Source organism: Gorilla gorilla, chromosome 19 (genome assembly GCF_029281585.2).
Source record: "Gorilla gorilla gorilla isolate KB3781 chromosome 19, NHGRI_mGorGor1-v2.1_pri, whole genome shotgun sequence".
Taxonomy (NCBI): domain Eukaryota; kingdom Metazoa; phylum Chordata; class Mammalia; order Primates; family Hominidae; genus Gorilla; species Gorilla gorilla.
In genome coordinates this window covers 80,974,319-80,997,840 of record NC_073243.2, presented here as the reverse complement: position 1 = coordinate 80,997,840, position 23,522 = coordinate 80,974,319, and the positions used below count along the sequence as shown (strand labels likewise).

Here is a 23,522-nt window from a genome sequence, read left to right as displayed (position 1 = left end):
ACTTGAGCAGGAAGTATCAGGTTAAAATATTATGGATTTGAAGTAGATCTTCGTAAATGGCAGAGTGAGAACCTCCAAAAATCGGTTCCTCCTTAAAGGCAACAATAACACTGATAAAAATTGTAAAAATCAACTTTTTCATAACTCTGGAAATTAGCTAAAGGCTTGTAACAACTCAAGGAGCATTTATTTAAGAAAAGCTGCTTAATAGTGGTAAGAAAAGAGAGCTTTTTGTCATTTTAGTTTGCTCCACGTCCACGCCTCTCTCCCTAGCTCCATGGTGGCTATGAAAACCAGCAGCAGACTTACAACCATGGCAGCTATAAAAACCAGCAGTTTAGCAGTCATCAAAGCAGACAAACAGATTTGAAGCGCCTCCAAAGTCCTGTCTTCAGAGTGTTGCTTTTCTTTTCTTTTCTTTTCTTTTCTTTTTTTTTTTTGAGACAGTCTCACTCTGTCACCCAGGCTGGAGTGCAACGGCGCAATCTTAGCTCATTGCAACCTCCATCTCCCAGGTTCAAGTGATTCTCCTGCCTCAGCCTCCTGAGTAGCTGGGAATACAGGCGCCCACCACCATGCCCAGCTAATTTTTTGTATTTTTAGCAGAGATGGGGTTTCATCATGTTGGCCAGGCTCATCTCAAACTCTTGACCTCAGGTGATCCACCCACCTCGGCCTCTCAAAGTGTTGGGATTACAGGCATTAGCCACCACACCCGGCCCAGAGTATTGCTATTTGACTACCCACTAGTGTTGTGAAAATCCCCATTTTCAGGCCTTGTCATTATTTGACCTGATAGAGCTTACTCACTGAAAAAAGTCCTATCCCAAGGGTGTTAGGAAAAAACAATCATAGCAATTATTTATAATCACAGTTACCTGAGACAGTAAAACCAGTTGGAGCAAAGAAGAGCCTGGCCAAAAACTTAAAAGGAAGACCTATGAATGAGATGTCTGTTAGGGACTCTGAGGCCACATGCATGTGTAGGAATGTATGGATGCCTAGGAAAGACATGAGGAGGTCCAAATCTCTCACCTTTGGCTGACTTTGAGATGTTGCACAAGCAGGAAGTAAAGGCTAAGGGAAAATTGTAAACTGCCAGAGCATTGAAAACATGCCATAATCCACTCATAGAGTTTCTTAGCAAAGGAAAATGTATTGGTCCAAAGTGTTAAAAGATATCTCTGTTCAACTGCTGACCACTAAGCTAATCAACTAGAGACTTCAGTTGCAGTATACAAGAGGGAATATAGACTTTACAGAATTAGTCCAGGAGAGCTACTAAACAAACAAACAAACAAACAAACAAAGCAGAAGCAGCAGCAACAACAACAAACCCTGGGAATATGTAATAGTCTGAATTGACACATTATATTATTTTAAATGTCCAATTTTCAAAAATTATGAGACACACAAAGAAACAAGAAAGTATGACCTATACACAAGGAAAAAGAAGTGAATAGAAACTCCGTGGGGAAGTCTTGGACAAAGACCTTCAATGGCCTAGTATAAATATGTTAAAGAAAGGAAAAGAAACTATGTTTATAAACCCTATTCCTGTTTAGAAAAAAAAAGTGCAGCTCACTGCCAGTGCTTATTTAATTTTACATAAACACTCTATGAGGCTGAAGCAAATCTGACAAATTTTCAATGTGAAAATAAAATATAAAGACTGTTCTTGGAGTTATTTCTAAACAGAGCAAACATCAGAATCATCTGAATCATCAGAATTGTGTATTTTGGAAAAATTGGATTCACCAAATAAATCTTTGGCTAACAATTGTTGGAGAACAGTGTTAACATTATACATAGGAATGCTATGTTTTCTAGGATTTGACATTTTTGGTGATTGAGAATTACTACATTTTGTAAATGGAAATACCACTGCTAAAAACTGAATCCTGTAAATAGAATGATGTCTTTTGTTTCCAAAGTCAATATACTAGAGCAATGCAAAAACAATAATAAAAGCAAGATATTTCATGGTAAAGTTATCTCAGGGTAAATGCTACAGCTGCAAGCACTGCCAGCTAGTGTTCTCAGGGTAAATGGGAAAATGGTTAAAGTTAAAATAAAGTATGAGAACACTGTTTCAACAAAAAGAGAGTATCAATACAGAAATAGAAATTAGAAAAATAGGAACACAGTGAAATTCTGAAGTTGAAAAGTACAACTGAAATAAAAACATTCACAATAAGAGTTCAACAGCAAACTACAGTTGGCAGAGGAAAGAATCTGAGATCTGAGAACCCAAAGACAGGTCAACTAAAACTATTCAGAGGAGGAAAAAAAAGCATGAAGAAAAATGACCAGAACCTCAAAACACATACATCCACTCTAATCATGAGAAAAACATCAGAGAAATTCCACCTGAGGGAAAATCACTTCGCTAGTATTCTTCAAAACTGTCAAGATCATCGAAAATAAGAAAAGTCTGTGTGAGAAACTATCACATTCAAGAAGAATCTAAGGAGATATAATATGATATGCTTGATGGGATCCTGGAACAAGAAAGACATTAGGTAAAAAATTTAAAAAAAACCTAAATGGCATATAGATTTTATTTGATAATAATATACAAATATTGGCTCATTAATTGTAACAAATGTACCACACCAATGTAAGATGCTAGCAATAGGTATGAATAGATATGTACAATATAGGAATTCTCTGTATTATGTCAATGATTTTTCTGTAAATCTAAAACTATTCTATAATAAAAAGTTTATTTAACAATGAACAAAGCTTCAGAGACCTACAGGACATCACCAGGCATACCAATATACACATAATTGGAGAATGACACGGGAGAGAGAAAGAAAGGGGACAAAAAGAATCTTTGGAGAAACAGTGGCCAAAACTTCACAAATGTGATGAAAGATATGGATCCACACATCCAAGAAGCTCAATGAACTGCAGTAGGTTAGTCACAGAGATATCTACACCTAGACATATTATTGTCAAGTTGTTGAAAGACAAAGACAGAGAGAATCTTAAAAGCATCAAGAGAAAAAGAAGACATCAAATACAAGAGCTTCTCTATAAAATAAACAGCTGACTTCTTGTCAGAAATTAGGGAGGCCAGAAGACAGCTGGAAGACATGGTCACAGTGCTGAAAAAGAAAAAACTGCAAATCAAGAATTCTATGACTGGTAAAAATATGTATCAAAACTGAAGGATAAACAAAAACTAAGATAACTCATTGTTAACATACCTGCCCTATAAGAAATACTAAAGGGAATCTTTAAGTCCTAAATGAAAGGACAATATACAGTAACTCAAATCACATGAATAAATTTTAAAGCACATCAGTAGAAGTAACTAAATAGAGTAACATAAAAAATAGTTTAAATATATTTTTGTTCGTAACTATTTTCTTCTCCTTATCTGATTTAAAAGTTAAGTGCATATAGCAATAATTATAAAACTGACTTGATGGGCTTAAGATGTAATTTGTAGGACAACAATAGCACAAAAAAGGAGGAGACAACTGAGCTACACTGGAGCAAATTTTTTTCTTTACTAATTAAATTAAAGTAGTATTAATCTGAATAGTTTGATTTAAATTAAAATATTAATTGTAATCTTCATGAAAACTAAGAAACTGACTCAAAAACTAAGAAAACTAAGAAAATGACTCAAAAAATACAGTAAAAGAAACAATAAGGGAATTAAAATGGTATTAGAAAATATCTAACACAAAAGAAGGCAGTAGTAGAGCAGTAAAAAAGACATAAGACATATACACAACAAATACCTAAATCACACACTTAAATCCTCCTCCATAATTATATTGTAAATAAATGGATTAAATAACTACAATTACAAAGAGGGAATTGACAGAATATACAATCCAATCATATGCTTTCTACAAGAAAATACACTTTAGATTCAAAGACACAAATTTATTGAAAGTAAAAGGATAGAAAAACATATATCAAGCAAATAATAACCAAAACAGGACTAGAGTGACTACAGTATCAGGCAAAATTGACTTTAAGAAAAAAAAGTATTACTTGATAATAAGAATATTTTATATTGTTAAAAAGGTCAATCCCTCAAGAAGACATAACAATTATAAACATATATGCATCTAACAATGGAGCCGCAAAATACATGGAGCAAAAACTGAAAGAATTAGAGGGAGAAATAGACAACTCAACAAGAATAATTTGAGACTTTGGTTCCAACTTTCAATAATGGATACAGCAACTACGCAGAAGATCAGTAAGGAAATGTAAGACCTGGATAAACACTATAAGCCAACTGGACCTCACAGATATATATAAACACTTTAATGAACAATAATAGAATACACATTCTCTTCAAGTGCATATGAAACATTTTCAAAAAGAGAATATACGTTAGACCATTTTTAAAAACAGCTTCAATAAGTGTTGCAGCTCCTTTAGAATTTGTCTTGCAGGTTTTATAGGTTTTACCAGAAAACTTCCCACCAAAAAAAATTTCATTAAGTTTAAAGAGATTGAAATAACTGTGTTGTCCAATGACAATGTAATTAAATTAGAAATAAATAATACAGCAAATTTGGAAAACTCAAAAGTATGTGGAAATTAAATAACATACTCCTAAATAATAATGAATCAAAGAAGAAACCACAAGGGAAATTAGAATATTATTTGAGATAAATAAAGAAGCAAAATGACATACCAAAACTTATGTGATACAGCTAAATCAGTGCTTAGAGGGAAATTTATAGCCATCAATGCAAATGTTAAAAAAGAAAATCTCAAATAAAAAAGTTAACTATCCATAACAAGAAACTACAAAAAGAAAACTAAACCCAAAATAAGCAGAAGGCCAGAAATGACAATAAGAACAGAAATAATAAAGTAGCTGATATGGTTAAGCTTTGTGTCCCCACCCAAATCTCATCTTGAACTGTAATCCCCATAATTCCTACATGTCTAGGGAGATACTTGGTGGGAGGTGATTGGATCATGGAGGCAGCTTCCCCCATGTTGGTCTTGTGATAGTGAGTGAGTTCTCATGAGATATGATGGTTTTATGCGGGGCCCTTCCCACTTTGCCACTCACTCTTCTCTCTCCTGCTGCCTTCTGAAAAACGATGTGTTTGCTTCCTCTTCTGCCATGATTGTAAGTTTCCTGAGGCCTCCCCAGCAATGCGGAAGTATAAGTCAATTAAACCTCTTTCCTTTATAAATTGCCCAATCTCGGGTATATATTTATAGCAGTGTGAAAATGGACTAATACAGTAAATTGGTACCGGACAGAGTGGGGTACTACTATAAAGATACCCGAAAATGTGGAAGTGACTTTGGAACTGGGTAACAGGCAAAGGTTGGAACAGTTTGGAGGGCTCAGAAGAAAACAGGAAAATGTGGAAAAGTTTGGAACTTCCTAGAGACTTATTGAATGGCTTTGACCAAAATGCTGACAGTGATACGGACAATGAAGTCCAGGCTGAGGTGGTTTCACATAAGATAGTATAGTATTTGCATATAATCTACATACATCCTTTCATATATTTTCAATCATCTCTAGATTACTTATAATACCTAATACAATGCCTGCATATTACTTCATTCTTGTAGATTCAACGTAGTACTCAGTTTGTGACAAATACAAGTTTTGCTCTTTGGAACTCTGTGAAATTTTTTTCCCAAATATTTTTGAATTGCAATTGCTTGAATTCATGGATGTGGAAATCATGGATACAGAGGGCCAACTATATCTGAGTTGTTTCTACTTTTTGGCTATTAGGAATAATCTGCTATGAACGTTGTGTTATCACATGGATAGGTTTTCATTTTTCTTGGGTATATATCTAGAAGTGGAATTGTTGGGTTTGAGAGTCTATGTTTACCTTTTGAGGCACACCTAAACAGTTTTTTTAAGTGCCTGAATTAGTTAAATTCACAATAACATTGTATGAGGGTTTTGATTTCTCCATGTCCTTATCATCACTTGTTATTTTCTATCTTTCTGCCTATAGCCATCCTGGTGGGTATGAAGTGGTGTCTTGTGATCTTGATTTGCATTTTCCTAATCACTAACTGATATGGTTTGGCTCTGTGTCCCCACCCAAATCTCAACTTGTAGCTCCCACAGTTCCCACATGTTGTGGGAGGAACCCAGTGGGAGATGACTGAATCATGGGGGCAGGTCTTTCCCATGCTGTTCTCATGATAGTGAATGGGTCTCACAAGGTCTGATGGTTTTAAAAACAAGAGCTTCTCTGCACAACCTCTCTCTTTGCCTGCTACCATCAATGTAAGATGTGGCTTGCTCCTCCTTGCCTTCCACCATGATTGTGAGGCCTCCCCATCCATGTGGAACTATAAGTCCAAAACAACTTTCTTTTGTAAATTGCCCAGTCTTGGGTATGTCTTTATCAGCAGTGTGAAAATGGAATAATACACTAATGATGTTGAGCATCTATTCATCTCCTTATTAGTTATGTGTTAGCTTCTTTGGTGAAATGTCCATTCAGATCCTCTGCCTATTGTTAAATTGGATTGTCTTTTTACTATTGAGTTATAAGTGTTACTTATATATTCTAATAGCCACACGGAGATGAGGAACTTGTTTGGAACTGGAATAAAGGTGATTTTGCTATGCTTTAGCAAAGAGACTGGTGGCATTTTACCCCTGCCCTACAGATCTGTGGAACTTTGAACCTGAGAGAGACGATTTAGGGTTTCTGGTGGAAGAAATTTCTTTTCTATTTTTTTTTTTTTTTTTGAGACGGAGTCTCGCTCTGCTGCCCAGGCTGGAGTGCAGTGGCCCAATCTCGGCTCACTGCAAGCTCTGCCTCCCAGGTTCATGCCATTCTCCTGCCTCAGCCTCACGAGTAGCTGGGACTACAGACGCCTGCCACCATGCCCGGCTAATTTTTTGTATTTTTAGTAGAGACGGGGTTTCACCGTGTTAGCCAGGATGATTTCAATCTGACCTTGTGATCCACACGCCTCGGCCTCCCAAAGTGCTGGGATTACAGGCTGTGGTGGAAGAAATTTCTAAGCAGCAAAGCATTCAAGAAGTTTGCTGCAGGCATGGAGCCCTCATGGAGAACCTCTGCTAGGGCAGTGCAGAAGGGAAATGCGGGGTCAGAGCCCTCACACAGAGTCTCTAGTGGGGAACCACCTAGTGGAGCTATGAGAAGAGTGCAACCGTCCTCCAGAAACCAGAATGGTAGATCCACGGACAGCTTGCACCATGCACCTGGAAAAGCCACATACACTCAACACCAGCCTGTGAATGCAGCCAGGAGGGGGGTTGTACCCTGAAAGCCATAGGGACGGAGCTCTCTAAGGCCATGGGAGCTCACTTCTTGCATCACTGTGCCCTGGATGTGAGACATGGACTCAAAGGAGATGATTTTGGAATTTTAAAGTTTAATGACTGCCCTATTGGGTTTTGATATCTGTAGAGGGTCCAGGAACCAATACCCCAAGAATACCAACGGAGGATTGTATCCATCAATTGATAAATAGATAAACAAAATGTGGTATGGTATATCCATATAATCGAAATTATTCAGAAAATAAATAGAAATGAAGAAATACTGATACTTGCTAACATGGGTGAACCTTGCAAACATTATCCTAAGTGAAGAAGCCAGTCACAAAATGTCACAAATTGTGTGATTCCATTGATATAAAATGTGTAGAATAGGCAAATCCATAGAGACGGAAAAGTAGATTAGTAGGTGCCAGAGGCTGGGTGTTTAGATGGTGGTGATGGTTGTGAAGATACTAAATATGTGAATATATTAAGAAACACTGAATTGTATGCTTTAAAATGGTGAATTGTGGTACATAAATTATATTTCAATATAGCCACTAAAAACAAAACCCATTATGAATTTTTTATTAGTAGTTAAGTTCTATTTTATATTTTTAAAACACAAATAATAATACTAACTGTCCACCCAAGGCACTATATGTTGTTTCACTTCTCTTAAAAGAAGGAACAGGCCGGGCGCGGTGGCTCACGCCTGTAATCCCAGCACTTTAGGAGGCCGAGACGAGTGGATCACGAGGTTAGGAGATCGAGACCATCCTGGCTAACACGGTGAAACCTCGTCTCTACTAAAAAAAATAGAAAAAAAATTAGCCGGGCTGGTGGCAGGCGCCTGTAGTCCCAGCTACTCGGGAGGCTGAGGCAGGAGAATGGCGTGAATGCGGGAGGCGGAGCTTGCAGTGGCCGAGGTCGCACCACTGCACTCCAACCTGGGCAACAGAGCGAGTCTCAAAAAAAAAAAAAAAAAAAAAAGGAACAATCGATTAACAAAACAGGAAGTAATCTGGTGTAAATAAATAAGTCCCATTTAGAGATGAGGTCTTGCTGCAACCATATAACAATCTCTCCTTTGTACTCTTGAGACAATAAAAAATGTATGTGCAAGGAAGGAACAGTTTCCATATCAGTGGTCTGCTTGGGTGTTCAAGGTTTGGAAGGGATCTTATGATTCATGATTCTTTGAAGTTAACTTTGGAAAATGCCAAAGAAATTAACTTTTCTTAAAAGTAAAGAGTAGTCCAGAAGTGGGGGCGCACGCATGTAATCCCAACACTTTGGAAGGCTGAGGCAGGAGGATCTCTTGAGCCCAGGAATTCAAGACCAGCCTGGGCAACAGGGCAAAACCCCGTCTACACCAAAAATACAAAAATTAGCCAGGCGTGGTGGCATGCACCTGTAGTCCCACCTATTTGGGAAGCCGAGGCAAGAGGATTGCTTGATCCCAGGAGTTTGAGGTTGCAGTGAGCTATGATCACGCTACTGCACTCCAGTCTCAGTAACAGAGCAAGACCTTGTCTCAAAACAAACAAACAACAACAAAAAGGAATAATCTCACTAACCTGCTGTCCAAAAATTCTGAAAAATCATCCTGAAGTTCAAACTTGTGTAGAACTTCTCCAAGTAGATAGCCACTGGAAAATGCCTTTGCAAATGACTTGGGACCTGAGTTTCAAAACATTGAGATAAAAACCATGAACACAATGTTGCACATAGAGCTAATGATCTCTTTAAATATACATACACTAAAAACTACACAATTTAACTGGAACTCAAAATGCCATGAATGTATTTCTAGAAACATATTTTAATAACCAAAGGAAAAGGTTGACATTTAACAGTAGATATTTTATAAAGATTCCCAAATAAATATAAATCAACAATTGATGAAATACAAAATTTTGAAGGAAAAGACAACGGATAAAATTTTTTTTAAAAAATGCTACCAAAAAATTTATAAATAACATTAGATCTAAAAACTAGCCTTAAAGATATTTTATAAAATCATACTCTAATACTTTAGTTACTCACACAACCTATGATGATAGCATATTTTGGCCAAGTGAGATGAAAGCTAACTTCTTTTAAACAAATACCTCATTTTAACCTGCAAAACAATGGAAAGTTTACTAAAGCCATTTGCACCTTCTTAAATAAAACCTCCTGAACATAATCAAACTTCTCCTTCACGGTTCAGAGGGGACACTATGGCCCAGTTATTGCCCTATGCAATTACTGAGAGATAGCCCAGGGGAAAACTGACTTTAGAGCCAGAGATATCTGTGCTGGAATCTTGGCTCTGCCCCTTACTAGCTGTGTGACGTTGGGCAAGCTGCTTCATCTTCCTGAGTTTCAGCCTCATGTCTAGAACAAAGATAACCATATCTATATCTTATCTCAGAGAGCTATTTAATAGCTCTCTTTTGCAGCAGTGTTTGAGAATTGCTGGGTGCCATGCCTGCCACATAGTAGGCACATAATGATAAGTGCAGAATTTTATTTTTTGATGGAGTCACTGTATCGCCCAGGCTGTGGCCTGATCTACAACCTCTGAATGCAGTGGCCTGATCTACAACCTCTGACTCCTGGGTTCAAGCGATTCTCCTGCCTCAGCTTCCCGAGTAGCTGGGATTACAGGCATGTGCCACCACACCCAGCTAATTTTTGTATTTTTAGTAGAGAGGGGGGTTTCACCATGTTGCCCAGGTTGGTCTCGATCTTTTGACTTCATGATCCACCTGACTCGGCCTCCCAAAGTGCTGGGATTACAGGCATGAGCCACCGTGCCCAGCCGAGAAAAAAATTTTTTTAAGTGTTCAATAGGATTTACTTTTTTAAAAAATGTTCTTAGTTTTGAGTTACTTGTATTTTTCTTATAAAGTAAAATATATAGACTTACATGATATTTAAGGATTATATACAAAATAAATTATATTATCATAGGCCAAAGCTATCATCTCTCAAATTACTTCAAAATCCTCCACAAATATTCAACCTGCTTCCATCAGGTTAACATATAATATAACATATTATATTAAATATAATATTTTAACATCGGTTAAAATATTATATGTCATTGCAGTATCACAAATTCAGTTTTGCCAGATTGTTCTATTTTACCTGTCTGACTAATAATGAGGTGGCTGATTGACGGTGAAGAAATAACATTTCTTCATGATTTGTAGAAGCGATGCTTGGTTGTGTGGTTGTAGGAAGGTGAGCTAAGTTGCTCCATAACAGCCACTGCGCAGTCCTCACTCCAAAGATTACACCCTATCATAATACTTTTTGCATGTCTGATACCAGACCACAGTTTTCTCTAAGACTTTCTTAATATCTGTTCTCAAAACCCTTTGTACTCAGAGTAATACCTCAATCCTTAAGTTGAGTCAATACAATAATAAAGGTAGTTTAAAAAGATGTCAATGGTTCCCACTGAGTCTATGTACTCAGGGTGAGCTCTTGAACTGTCTAGAATTAGAATCTATTAATTATGGTTACATAATTTTTATATGCAATAGAAAAAATAAAAGGTAAAAAACATTAAGGGGAAACAATGCTTTTGTCTATGGATCACTTTAGCAACAAGTAAAGAAATGAAACTTTTATAAGCCCTAGGAAAATGAAAGCTTCCAATCACATAACCTTGTGTTCAGCTATAGTTCATGTGAGAACAGACACATTGCATCTATTCTTAAAGTCCACAGTCTGGCACCTATTAGTGGATTTTAGTAAACTTTTCCACAAACAGACCAGTTTTATCATCATTTTAAAACTATTCAGGGCAGAATGATCTCACTCTAAACCCACGATACATTCCTTCAGAGTTGATGGTTTGATGCCCTTCCTATCAGTCATATCTGTCCTTCCGAAGCTATGTCTTAATGTGAAACACTGAAGCAACTCTTGAGAAAATATACTTAGAGAACAGTATGTCCTAAAGCTTCCAGCAGGAGAATTTGAAATTCATGGCATACCTGAGCTCTATAACTCAGCTAGATCTATTGTACCGCCTGGAACACCTTACAGCACAAGTTAAGCTTGAGCTTCATAACCTAGGCACTGAATTTTTCCGACTTTAACGCGACACCATTTGAATATCATAATGCCTTTCGATGCTACTAAAATGAAGATTGGCTTGATCTTATACTAAACGTCATCTGTCATTCAGCAAGTGTCTTCCAGCTTCATACCTCAGTAGTCTTTAAAGCAACTGAAATCCAAAGGGTTCCTTCTGCTCCAATAGGCAAAAGTGTGCCACCTCCTCCTGTGTCACTGCGCTTTCTCCTTCCCTTACAGACCCCAAAGCTCTCGTTGCCACCATGACCCTCAATGTGCCACCCAGGGTGCTCTAGCTGTGTCTTTCACCTCTTCTGTCTGTTGCTTTCTTCTGTCTGCCTCTTCCCTTCTCTCCGCCCTAGCCTATCCCTATTCTTCCCTTAGGTTTCTAAAGAGCCACTGGACGTAGAACCATTGTTCATCTATGGATGTATCTGTGTCTTTCTATTCCTACGCCATCAGGGTCTTGTCCCAATTTTTGGCTTATTGCTTTCTGTTCAAGAGCTGTTGCTATGTTACCTTCAGGTAATCTCTTTCCCTTCCTGCCTCCCTCTGGGGTTTGCACTGTGCCTGTTGTTCACGTTGACTGAATGCTGAAAGTCTAGCCCAGGAATAACTGGGGAATACTAAATTCCTTTCCTTCATCTTCAATGTGGCTGACAAATGGTCTGTAGCAAACCATTTTCTACAAAAAGGTCACCAGAAAAATAAAATCATTACCCATTTCCTTTGAAATGGCATGGCATATTAATAAGGCAATTATGATATGGATAAAATAGAGGTGTTTATAGTATAAAGGTTAAAGAACAATAGTAAACACTTAATGTAATTCATTGTCAGAGTAGTTTATAAAAAATCAGTAAGTATCAAAATATCTGTCTGAAGCTTTTTATGCATAAGACACTTCAGATTTACCATGTGCCACATCAGCAGAAACTAGAACAGTGAGTGACGAATACAGCAAATGATAAAAGCAATAAAGGGGAAACTTGGAGAAAAAAATTAAAAGAAAAAGAAAAAAGAACACATATAGGAAATTAGACGAAGAAAGAAAAAGCTGAAGAAAAAGTGTATACACTAGGACTAATACACTAAAACGTATAAAATAAGAAGACAGGGCTGGACACGGTGGCTCACGCCTGTAATCTCAGCACTTTGGGAGGCTGAGGCAGGCAGATCACGAGGTCAGGAGTTCGAGACCAGCCTAGCCAATATGAGGAAACCCTGTCTCTACTAAAAATACAAAAAGTAGCTGGGCATGGTGGCACGTGCCTGTAGCCCCAGCTACTCGGGATGCTGAGGCAGGGGAATTGCTTGAACCCAGGAGGCGGAGGTTGCAGTGAGTCGAGATTGTGCCACTGCACTCCAGCCTGGTGACAGAGCAAGACTCCGTCTCAAAAAATAAAAGAAGACATATAGGAAGCCAGAGACAGAGAGAGATTAAGAGAGAGGACAAAGGTGATAGGGAGAGAGAGAAACAGTGAGGAAAAAAGAAAAGGCAAGAAAAAGCTTATTTTTTTCTCTTTGGTTTGTCATGTTCTTCTTCCCACAAATGTCACTGAATACTATGACTAATTGCAGGACGCCCACCTCTATAAACTAATTTGCACTAACAATTGAAATTTTGTACGGGGAAAAAGAGGCAGGTTGACTCCAGAACAAGGAACAATGAAGGAATATGATAAGTAAATAAACCATGGGAGCCCAGTGACAATCTTCATCCTAAACCCAAAATTACTTACATCTGGGATTAAAATTATTTAGCAGCAACTCAACCCTGCCTCTAATCTTCTCAACCCTGCCTCTAATCTTCCAAGCCACATGCCTGGTCCCCATCACTAAAGTTTCCTTTTCTAATAAATCTTTGATGCAGGCCTCTGTGATAATGTTAGGCTGGGACAGCAGGTGAAATGATCTATGTGCCTTTCCATCAAAATGGCCCTTAGCCAGCTGGAGGAAGTGCAGAAAACCATCCACATTCCACATGGTGATAAGGAGAGCACAGGTTCTGGAGAAAGATTCTCTGTTAGACTTGTGGCTCATTTACAAGCTGCTTCACCTTGGGCAACTATGTAGCCATAGTTTCTCATCTGTAAAAATGAGAGAGTGATGGGGTCTACCTTATAAGAGTAGTTTTGAGAATTAAATCTTATATGTAAAATGCTTAGCATACTGCCTGGACCACAGTAAAAGCTCAGTGATTATTTTTATTGTTATTATTACTGTGTTCTAATTTAAGAAAACAGGTCATATTAATTACACAAACTGTATATAACAGATCCTTAATGATTACAGTACAAACATTCGTGTTTAAAACACAATTCAGTACTCAGAAAGCAAATATTTGGCAATTCCTGGCATTCATATACAGGTCCACTCTTTAGGCCTGATAGGCTATAACTCCCCCATTGGTCTGGGGAAGCACCTGTACTTAAACACAGTCTATATCTACAGCAAAATATTTAAATAGACACATCCAGTGAAATAAATAAGGACTAAACAGCCTTACGGCATTTCTGGTCAGGTTTTGCTGCCAAATGAATAATGTACAAAGTTGCAGTTTTCAGAGATTTTTGGATTCTAGAATTTTTTAGGTAAGGGACTGCAGACCCATACCATTTTATGCTCAGTGGCATTTACTTCTCCTTTACTCGAGTAGGAAAGATCGAGCCTGCACTATCAACTACATTTAAAAAGCCAAGAAAATTTACTTTCATTTGAGATAAAAAACAAAAACAAACAAACAAACAAACAAACAAACCCTGCTGAAGGCTTGGAACTGGCATGGCCCTATCAGGCTGTGGTGTTCCTAGAAACCGGCTGGGTACTCACAGCTACGCCTTGGCATTCTCCAGCTGAACATAACCAATTTCACAGCACACCAACATCAGACTCTGTGACACTGATGGATCAAAACAAAAACAAAATCCCTCTGTAAACATGTCTGAGCTCAGACCAAAACAAGAATATTGTCCAAAACACAAAAATAACCAAGTATGTCCCTATTCTGGCCAATAAGAATGATTGCTGCTTCTCTAATTATAGCTTTGCTTTGATCATTTTTCTCACCTTCTAGATAATATTTATTAAGATACCCAAATCATCAAATTGCCGATGCTTCTGAACAGGATTTAAGTCACAGCAAGGCACCACTTCCTGGAACCCTCAAAAACACCTAACACAAGTCCAAGTCATTTCTAGCACCTTCTTACTGAGATGCCCTGCAGTCCTCATGGTTCATGTTCTCTCTTGTTACAACAAATCTATCAATCTAACTTTGTTCAACTACAGATGTGTCCTGTGATCTTTGGCAGGGGATACTGACGTTTTCTTTCCTTTGGTAAAAGAATAGGATTGTCAGTCTTCACAATTTTATCCTTTGAAGGCTTTATCATAATTGAGATTTACTATCTGAAACTAAATCTTAATTGCTATATTATAACCCTCTTTAATTGTGAAAATATTGAGCATCAGTCTTTTCTTGAAGCTCCATTTCTTAAAATTTTTGCTTCGATTTACACAATAGCCTTCTGCTACTAGACTTGCTATATTAATTTTTAGTCAATGAAAGCCAAGTTTTAATCAAGAAAAATGCTGCGAGGCTAGCCAGGAAATATCAAAATCTGTTGCTTTACGTCAGAAGCAATAGATTTTCTAATGATTCTGAGTGTTTAAGTATGAGAAAATGTGTAAGGTTTAGACTCCGGGTTTAAAGAAGACTAGAACTAAAAGGCAGCAGGCCCAGAATCTCCTGCTAACTTGCTACTACCTAGGTGCATAATCCTAAACAATGCTCTTAACACACCTGATTAGATTTCCTCATCTGCTAAAGAAGAATTAAATGATGTCCAAGATTATTTTTCAGATCTAAAGTTATACGATTCCATAATATGGTAAGGTTACCACAATACATTATGAACTATTGCATAAAAATAAATATTCGATGGGATTTTTTTATATCTCTATCTTTTCTTAAAATAAACTATGATCCTTCTGAAAATATTAGGACAAAAGACCAAATCAACAAAGTGTCGTTAATGCATGAGAGGATACCCCTCAACTTTGGGACAAAGAGTTGAAAATATCACTCTCCAAAAACAAATGCTACTAAGATTTAATATAAAACGACAAGATTAATCATTTATGGAAACCCACTTGGAAAAAACCCAAACTCAATTAAAAAGGAGCATAGACTGTCTCTTAAAACTCACAAAAATATATCTATTTAATTTTTTATATATCATGTAAGCAATGATTAATATATCCTAATATATTAATTAACCTTATTTAAAATAGGAATATGCCTTAACAGTAGAACAATTCACAACTATTGTAATTTCAGAAGCTTTTGGTAGTAGAAGTAACATTGGAAAATACTATTGAACAGTGTGGCTTCCCTAAGTACTGTAGGCCAGAGGGGCAGGAATTCTGACTCTAATCTAATCTAATTTCACCTGTCACTGCTATCTAGATGAAATACCTCTAGATCAGAAAAAGTAAAACACAGCACATATTAGCTTTGACTGCCCCTCCAACAACTGAACCATTATTTAGCCTCATAAGGCAGCAAATGCACAGGCTTGGCATTCTCTCCTGTTTCTTTGTCCCAACAAGCAACTATGGGCTGGGCCACTTCTAAACAAACAATAATTCACCCAACTTTGCCACTTAACCATCTAGGAATTAGGTTATGCCCTATGATATTATAATAGGCTGAGATGGCTGAATTTTTCTATTTCTTGTGACTTCAAATGAAAAATAATCCTTATAAAAAGAGCTCAAGTGAATATTTGAGAGTTACTTAAACATATATATTCATGCCTAAGTTTAAAACTTTAATGTACAATATAGGACCTAAAAGCATAAGTTCAAATTCTAGCTCTACGACCTACTAGCTGTAAGACCTTGAACAAATTACTAAGCCCTCTCCTCCTCCTGACTCACCTGAACATCCAGGGCAATACCTCTTAGGGTTGTTTTTAAGATTAAATAAGAAAATCTATGTAAAGGGCTTAAAACAAGGTATGGTATACCCACATAAATGCTCGATAAGGGATAACTTTCATTATTTATTATTATTTCATTTGTAGACTTCATTTGAACTCCATATAACTTTTCCACAAGCTCCCACAATACTTTATTATAATATGCTTACGCTATTTCAACTAAAGTATTAAACCTCTTTTTCTCCTATTTTGTCATGTGATGTTTGGCTTCTTTTGATCTTTCATCTTTAATGCTATATTGAATTTTCCCTTCAAATTACAAAGGCAATATAAACAACAAGCCAGATAACAGAGATATATAAAGAAAAGCTACCAATCTCCCACTTCCCCAGGGTAATCCGTATAACACACTTGTTTATATCCTTCCACACTTTCCTCTATGCTTACGCAAACCATAATATGAAAACTCATGTGTAAGTCAATAGTCCAGTATATGTCTTTCCATACTTTTCTTCATGCTCATATAAATGTCCATATTCATAAGTGTGTGTTTCCTAATTGGCACAAATATATAATTATACTAGTCACAATAAGCTCTAACTTTTGGTTTTTACTTGACAAAAATACATAAATATCCTTTAAGCCAAAAGTTATAGCAGCTAACTCATTCTTTGTAATAACTGCATAACAATTCATAGTATGAATAAAGCACCATATATCCAAGCATTACACTTTTGAAGGATACTCAGATTGTTTCCAATTTTTATTTTTGCCCCTGTAATTCGTGTAGCAATAAACGTCTTTGTTCAAATATCCTTATATATTGGTGCTTTTCTTTTTATTTGATAGATGCTGAGAAGTAGGATTTAGCATTTATGTCCAAAGTGCTATTTTAAATGCTTTACATTTAATATCCCATTTAATCTTGATACAACCAGATGAGGTATCATTATTATTGCTGTTTTTAAGTATGATGAAATTTAGGTAAATAACTTGTCCAAAAGATTACCAAGCAGTCTAACCTCCAAGTTCTTGCTCTCTACACTTCCCTTACCCAGAAATTGCCTGATTACTTTCCCCAGAGGTTGCACCCACTCACAGTCCTTCCACGATAGATTCTACAAACCATCCAAAGCCTTCCATTGTGCACCACAGAACAGTTTATCTAATGATGGGGCAGCAGCAGCAGGAAATGTGCTTCCTTGAGTGCACAAATCCTAGCTTGTTGGCTTACAAACACAGTTAAGTGTGTTCCCAAAGACCTTTTACAATGTGGAATCTGGTTACCTCCTCGAGGACTCTCTCACTCTATCTCTCTTATAGTAGTTGAGATTAAAAAATTAATATGTTTTGCTAGTGAATGGAAAGCAGAATACTCCATTAGAACGGGGCATCTCTGCTAGCTTCCAGATCTACACTTCAGGAGCACAGACACCAGGAATTTTCTATCCATAGCCTAAATGTTGTTAAAATTCTTACTTAGTCTTCAGCCCTTTTATGTTTACAGAATGAAGTCATTCTTCCTCCACTTCTCAAAACCTAACTTCCCAAAACTAATTAAAATTACAATGGCATCTACTGTTTTTATTTTATGTATCTTTATTAATTTCATTTATTTCTCCTAAAAGTATTTCAAAATGTTGCAATAGAGTCCTGGGGACTTCAGCAAAGGGTGTTTTTTGTTTGTTTGTTTGTTTTGTTTTTTGTTTGTTTGTTTTTTGAGACAGAGTCTTGCCGCGTTGCCCAGGTTGGAGTGCAGTGGCGCGATCTCGGCTCACTGCAATCTCTGCCTCCCGGGTTCAAGCGATTCTCCTGCCTCAGCCTCCCAAGTAGCTGGGACTACAGGCACCCGCCATGACGCCCGGCTAATGTGTTTTTAGCAGAGACGGGGTTTCACCATGTTGGCCAGGCTGGTCTTGAACTCCTGACCTCATGATCCACCCACCTCGGCCTCCCAAAGGGCTGGCATTACAGGCGTGAGCCACCGCACCCGGCCGGGTGTGGTTTTTACTAATAAAATAAATGAACTAAATTAAACTAAGCAATATGTAACTGCTTTTCTTTTAGAAGAGTACAACTTAAGGGCATGATATTTTATTTTGGCTCCTATGGTGAGACAGGAATAAGAAACAATAAATGCTAAATATTGTCTTCAGTCCATCATATTTTAGCAAATAAACAGTTGGAGACACAATGGGATAATCGTAGAATACCAGGAAATAATTTATTGCAGTTCACAGGGAGTGCGTAGATGGTTATTTGACAAAGAAAGAGTCTGAGGTTTATGCCTCAAGAAATGCAACAGGAGATGCTCCGTGCTAAAGATCCTCATGCTGAGAGTATTAATAACTACTTTGCACCCACAGAAACACTACCGATCTAGCAACTTCTGTAGATAAGCTAAGGTTGAACTGGCACCACTGCCTCTCTGGTAGCAAGCTGGTGTTAAGCAAGTTCTTCTGGGAAAATGGACTGAAATGACTTGCCCTGAAAACCTCTTCCCTTGAGCCAAAAAAAAAAAAAAAAAACCAACTGAAAAATGAACTCCTACTGAAGAATTACAGGGCAGTCAAGGAAGCTGCCAGCATGTAAAATTGTCTCTGTGGTTGTCAGACTTGGAAACTTTGGGTGGCAACTGGATGGTTAGGATAAAATTAGGTTGGTGAATAAGGTCAGCTTTGGGCAAGAGCCAATAGTGACCAGAAATAGCTAGTTTGTGATATGGGGCTTAAAATTTACTAAAATTTGTAAATGTTAACATATTCTACATTAACTTATTTTTCACCCACCCTCCCCTGCTGGTCAGTTAAGTATGGAAAGCATTATTAGGTCCATTTTATAGAGAAGGAAACACATTCAGAGAAGGTATTGTAACTTGTCCAGTGGCTTCATATTTCATCGACTAGCCACCACACCATGCTTCTGCTTCTGGTGATGTGAAGGAGGCATCGTTAGGGTCAGACTACAAAGTCCAGCAAAGTTCCCTCTCCACAGAAGCAAAGGAGACCTTCCTAAACCCTCTGATTGCCTAGAACCACATCACAAAGTCAGAATGCCTGCGGGTTGGGCCCACTGTGACAAGGGTAACTCGAGAGCGGCAGAGTGGGGACGTGACAAGGCCTTGCCCTGGCTGGGGTGAGCTGTAGGGAGGTGGCGGGACGGACCTGGGGCACCGCCGAGCCGAGTTGCTCACTGTGGGGTGCTGCCGGCTACGCAGGTGCCCCACCTGTGCAGCTCGCGCCCTGCCCGCCACCTTCCCTGAGTGCGCTGCGCTGCGCTGCGGGCTCTGCGCCCCGCTAGTCCCTCAGACGCTCGCCCCTGGCCGTGTTCACTCACTCACGGTCCGGGACACCTTCAACTCCTTGTTGAGCCACTGGCACAGGATCTCCGACATGGTTCAGCCGGTGCCTCAGACCGCAGGCGGGGGCTAAGAAACTCGCCAGGAACCAAGCCTGCCAGCCTGCGTCCTCCTGTTGCCAAGGGCAACCCTTTGCTATGGAAGCGTATCCAGGCTGGAACTAGGCGAAAGGCCTTAGAGAAGAGGGGACCCTAGGACTCAGCCGCAGAGGACAGAAAATCGTGTTCCGCCACCTGCTGGCGGGTAAGACCTGAGCGTGCGCCTGCGCAGGAGGAAGCCTTGGGGGCCTGTGAGAGAAGTTAGGGAGCAGTGGGTGTGGGGAGAGGCGAGGCGGGAACACTTAGGGACACAGCAGGAGCTTCTTAGGTGAGCAGAAAGTAAAACCAGAGTCTCCGCAGGGCTCCGTGGCTCACGCAAATAATCCTACCACTTTGTGGAGGGGGTGGCGCTCGACTGAGCCTGGGAGTTCAAGACCAGCCTGGGCAAGGTAGCAGAAACCGTTTTTTTCTATAAGAAATTAGGCGGCCGTGGTGGTGTGCGCCTGTGGTCCCACCAGCTCAGGATGCTGACGTGGAAGGATCAACCCAGGAGGCGGAGTTTACAGTGAACCGAGATCGAGCCACTGCACTCCAGCCTGGGCAACAAAATGAGACTCTGTCTCAAAAAAGAAGAAGAAAGAAGAACAAGAAGGAGAAGGAGAGGGAGAGGAAGAGGAGGAGGAGAAGAGGAAGAACAGGAGGAAAAGAAGAAAGAGAAGGAGAAGAAGGAGAACAAGGAGAAGGAGGAGAACAAGGAGAAGGAGGAGAACAAGGAGAGATCAAAGAAGAGGAAGAAGAAGAAAAAAGAAGAGGAAGAAAAAGAAGAAGGGTATTTGGGGTATCCATCACCTTGAGTATTTATCATTTATATACGTTGGTAACATTTCAACTCTTCTCTTCTAGCTATTTTGAAATATACAATGTATCATTGCTAACTATAGTCACCCCAGTTGCTAGCTAACGTTAGACCCTATTTCTTCCATCTAACTATAAGTTTGTACCCATTCACCAACCTCTCTTCATTTCCCCTTCCCACCCTCACATCCTTTCCAGTCTCTGGTACTCATAATTTTGTTCTCTATCTCCAGGAGATCAACTTTTTTAGCTACCACATATGAGTAAGAACATGCAGTATTTGTCTTTCTGTTGCCTGGCCTATTTCATTGAACATAATGGCCTCCAGTTCATCCATGTTGCTGCAAATGACCTGTTTTCATTCTTTTCCATGGACAAATGGTATTCCGTTATGTATATATACCATTCTTTCTTTTTCCATTTGTTCGCTGATGGACACTTAGATTGATTCCATATCTTGGCTATTTTGAATAGTTCTGTGATAAACATGTGAGTGCAGGTATCCTTTTGATATACTGACTTCTTTTCCTTTGGATAGATACACTGTAGTGGAACTGCTGGATTTTATGGCAGTTCTGTTTTTAGTTTTTTGAGAAAACTCCATACTGCTTTCCATAGTGGTCATACTAATTTACATCCCCACCAACAGTATGAGTTCCCTTTTCTCCACATCCTCTCCAGCATCTGTTGTTTTTTTTGTCTTTTTAATAATAACCATTCTAACTGGGGTAAGATGGTATTTTATTGTGGTTTTGATATGCATTTGATAATTAGAGATGATGAATTTTTTCATATACCTGTTGGCCATTTGTACCTCTTCTTTTGAGAAATGTCTATCCATGTCCTTTGCACACTTTTTAGTGGGATTGTTTGTTTTTTTAGTGTTGAGTTGTTTGAGTTTCTTGTATATTGTGGATATGAGTCCCTTGTCAGATTAATAGTTTGCAAATATTTTCTTCCATTCAGTGGGTTGTCTCTTCACTCCGTTGTTTCATGTATTGTACAGAAGCTTTTTAGTTTAATATAGCCCCCAGTTGTCTATTTTTGTTTTAGTTGTCTGTGCTTTTGAGGTCTTATTCATAACATTTTTGCCTAGGCCAATATCCTGAAGTGTTTTCCCTATGTTTTCTTCTAGTAGTTTTATAGGTTTAGGTCTAACATTTAAGTCTTTAATCCATCTTGAGTTGATATTTGTATGTGGTGAGAAATACTGTTCAGCTTTACTCTTCTGCATATGGATAGCCAATTTATCCAGAACCATTTATTGAAGAGAGGGTTCTTTCAACATAGTTCTTGGTGCCTCTGTTGAAAATCAGTTGGCTATAAATATGGAGATTTATTTCTGGGTTCTCTGTTCTGTTACATTGGTCTATGAGTCTATTTTTATTTTTTTATTTTTATTTTTTTATTTTTTTTTTTTATTGATCATTCTTGGGTGTTTCTCGCAGAGGGGGATTTGGCAGGGTCACAGGACAATAGTGGAGGGAAGGTCAGCAGATAAACAAGTGAACAAAGCTCTCTGGTTTTCCTAGGCAGAGGACCCTGCGGCCTTCCGCAGTGTTTGTGTCCCTGGGTACTTGAGATTAGGGAGTGGTGATGACTCTTAACGAGCATGCTGCCTTCAAGCATCTGTTTAACAAAGCACATCTTGCACCGCCCTTAATCCATTCAACCCTGAGTGGATACAGCACATGTTTCAGAGAGCACAGGGTTGGGGGTAAGGTCACAGATCAACAGGATCCCAAGGCAGAAGAATTTTTCTTAGTACAGAACAAAATGAAAAGTCTCCCATGTCTACCTCTTTCTACACAGACACGGCAACCATCCGATTTCTCAATCTTTTCCCCACCTTTCCCCCCTTTCTATTGCACAAAACCGCCATTGTCTTCATGGCCCGTTCTCAATGAGCTGTTGGGTACACCTCCCATATGGGGTGGTGGCCGGGCAGAGGGGCTCCTCACTTCCCAGTAGGGTTGGCCGGGCAGAGGCGCCCCTCACCTCCTGGACTGGGCGGCTGGCCGGGCGGGGGGCTGACCCCCCCACCTCCCTCCCGGACGGGGCGGCTGGCCGGGCAGAGGGGCTCCTCACTTCCCAGTAGGGGCATCCAGGCAGAGGCGCCCCTCACCTCCCGGACGGGGTGGCTGGCCGGGTGGGGGGGCTGACCCCCCCACCTCCCTCCCAGACGGGGCGGCTGGCCGGGTGGGGGGCTGACCCCCCCCACCTCCCTCCCAGACGGGGCGGCTGGCCGGGCAGAGGGGCTCCTCACTTCCCAGTAGGGGCGGCCGGGCAGAGGCGCCCCTCACCTCCCAGACGGGGCGGCTGGCCAGGCGGGGGGCTAACCCCCCCACGTCCCTCCCGGACGGGGCGGCTGGCCAGGCGGGGGGCTGACCCCCCCACCTCCCTCCCGGATGGGGCGGCTGGCCAGGTGGGGGGCTGACACCCCCACCTCCCTCCCGGATGGAGCGGCTGGCCGGGCAGAGAGGCTCCTCACTTCCCAGTAGGGGCGGCCGGGCAGAGGCGCCCCTCACCTCCCAGACGGGGCGGCTGGCCAGGCAGGGGGCTAATCCCCCCACCTCCCTCCCAGACGGGGCGGCTGGCCGGGCGCGGGACTGACCCCCCCACCTCCCTTCCGGACGGAGCGGCTGGCCGGGCAGAGGGGCTCCTCACTTCCCAGTAGGGGAATGAGTCTATTTTTATACCACTACCAAGAAGTTTTGATTACTATAGCCTTGTAATATAATTTGAAGTCAGATATTGTGCTGTTTCCAGCTTATGCTGTATTAATTACTATAGCCTTGTAATATACTTTAAAGTCAGATACTGTGCTGTTTCCAGCTTTGTTCTTTATGCTTAGGATTGCTTTGGCTATATGGGCTCTTTATTGGTTCCATATGAATTTTAGGATTGTTTTTTCTATTTCTGTGAAAATGATCTTGGTATTTTTATAGGAATTGAATTGAATCTATAGATTGTCTTAAGCA

General features: G+C 39.7%; 1 protein-coding gene and 1 non-coding gene across 3 annotated transcripts in view; one reads left to right on the top strand and one right to left on the bottom strand.

Moving 5' to 3' along the window:
- SPEF2 (sperm flagellar 2) overlaps nt 1-20,043 on the bottom strand; it is a 194,774-nt gene extending 174,731 nt beyond the window's left edge. For both annotated transcript variants that reach the window (XM_055367707.2, XM_055367708.2), the window contains exons 1-2: nt 19,627-20,043; nt 8,848-8,950 (exon numbers count right to left, since the gene is read on the bottom strand). In XM_055367707.2, the coding sequence (XP_055223682.2) occupies nt 8,848-8,950; nt 19,627-19,684 (161 nt within the window). In that variant the 5' untranslated portion in view covers nt 19,685-20,043. The remainder of the gene's footprint in view (nt 1-8,847; nt 8,951-19,626) is intronic.
- LOC115931322 (U7 small nuclear RNA) lies at nt 4,394-4,455 on the top strand. Its single transcript, XR_004067830.1, has one exon. It is a non-coding gene; the product is annotated as a U7 small nuclear RNA (small nuclear RNA).
- Nucleotides 20,044-23,522: the final 3,479 nt, after the last annotated feature.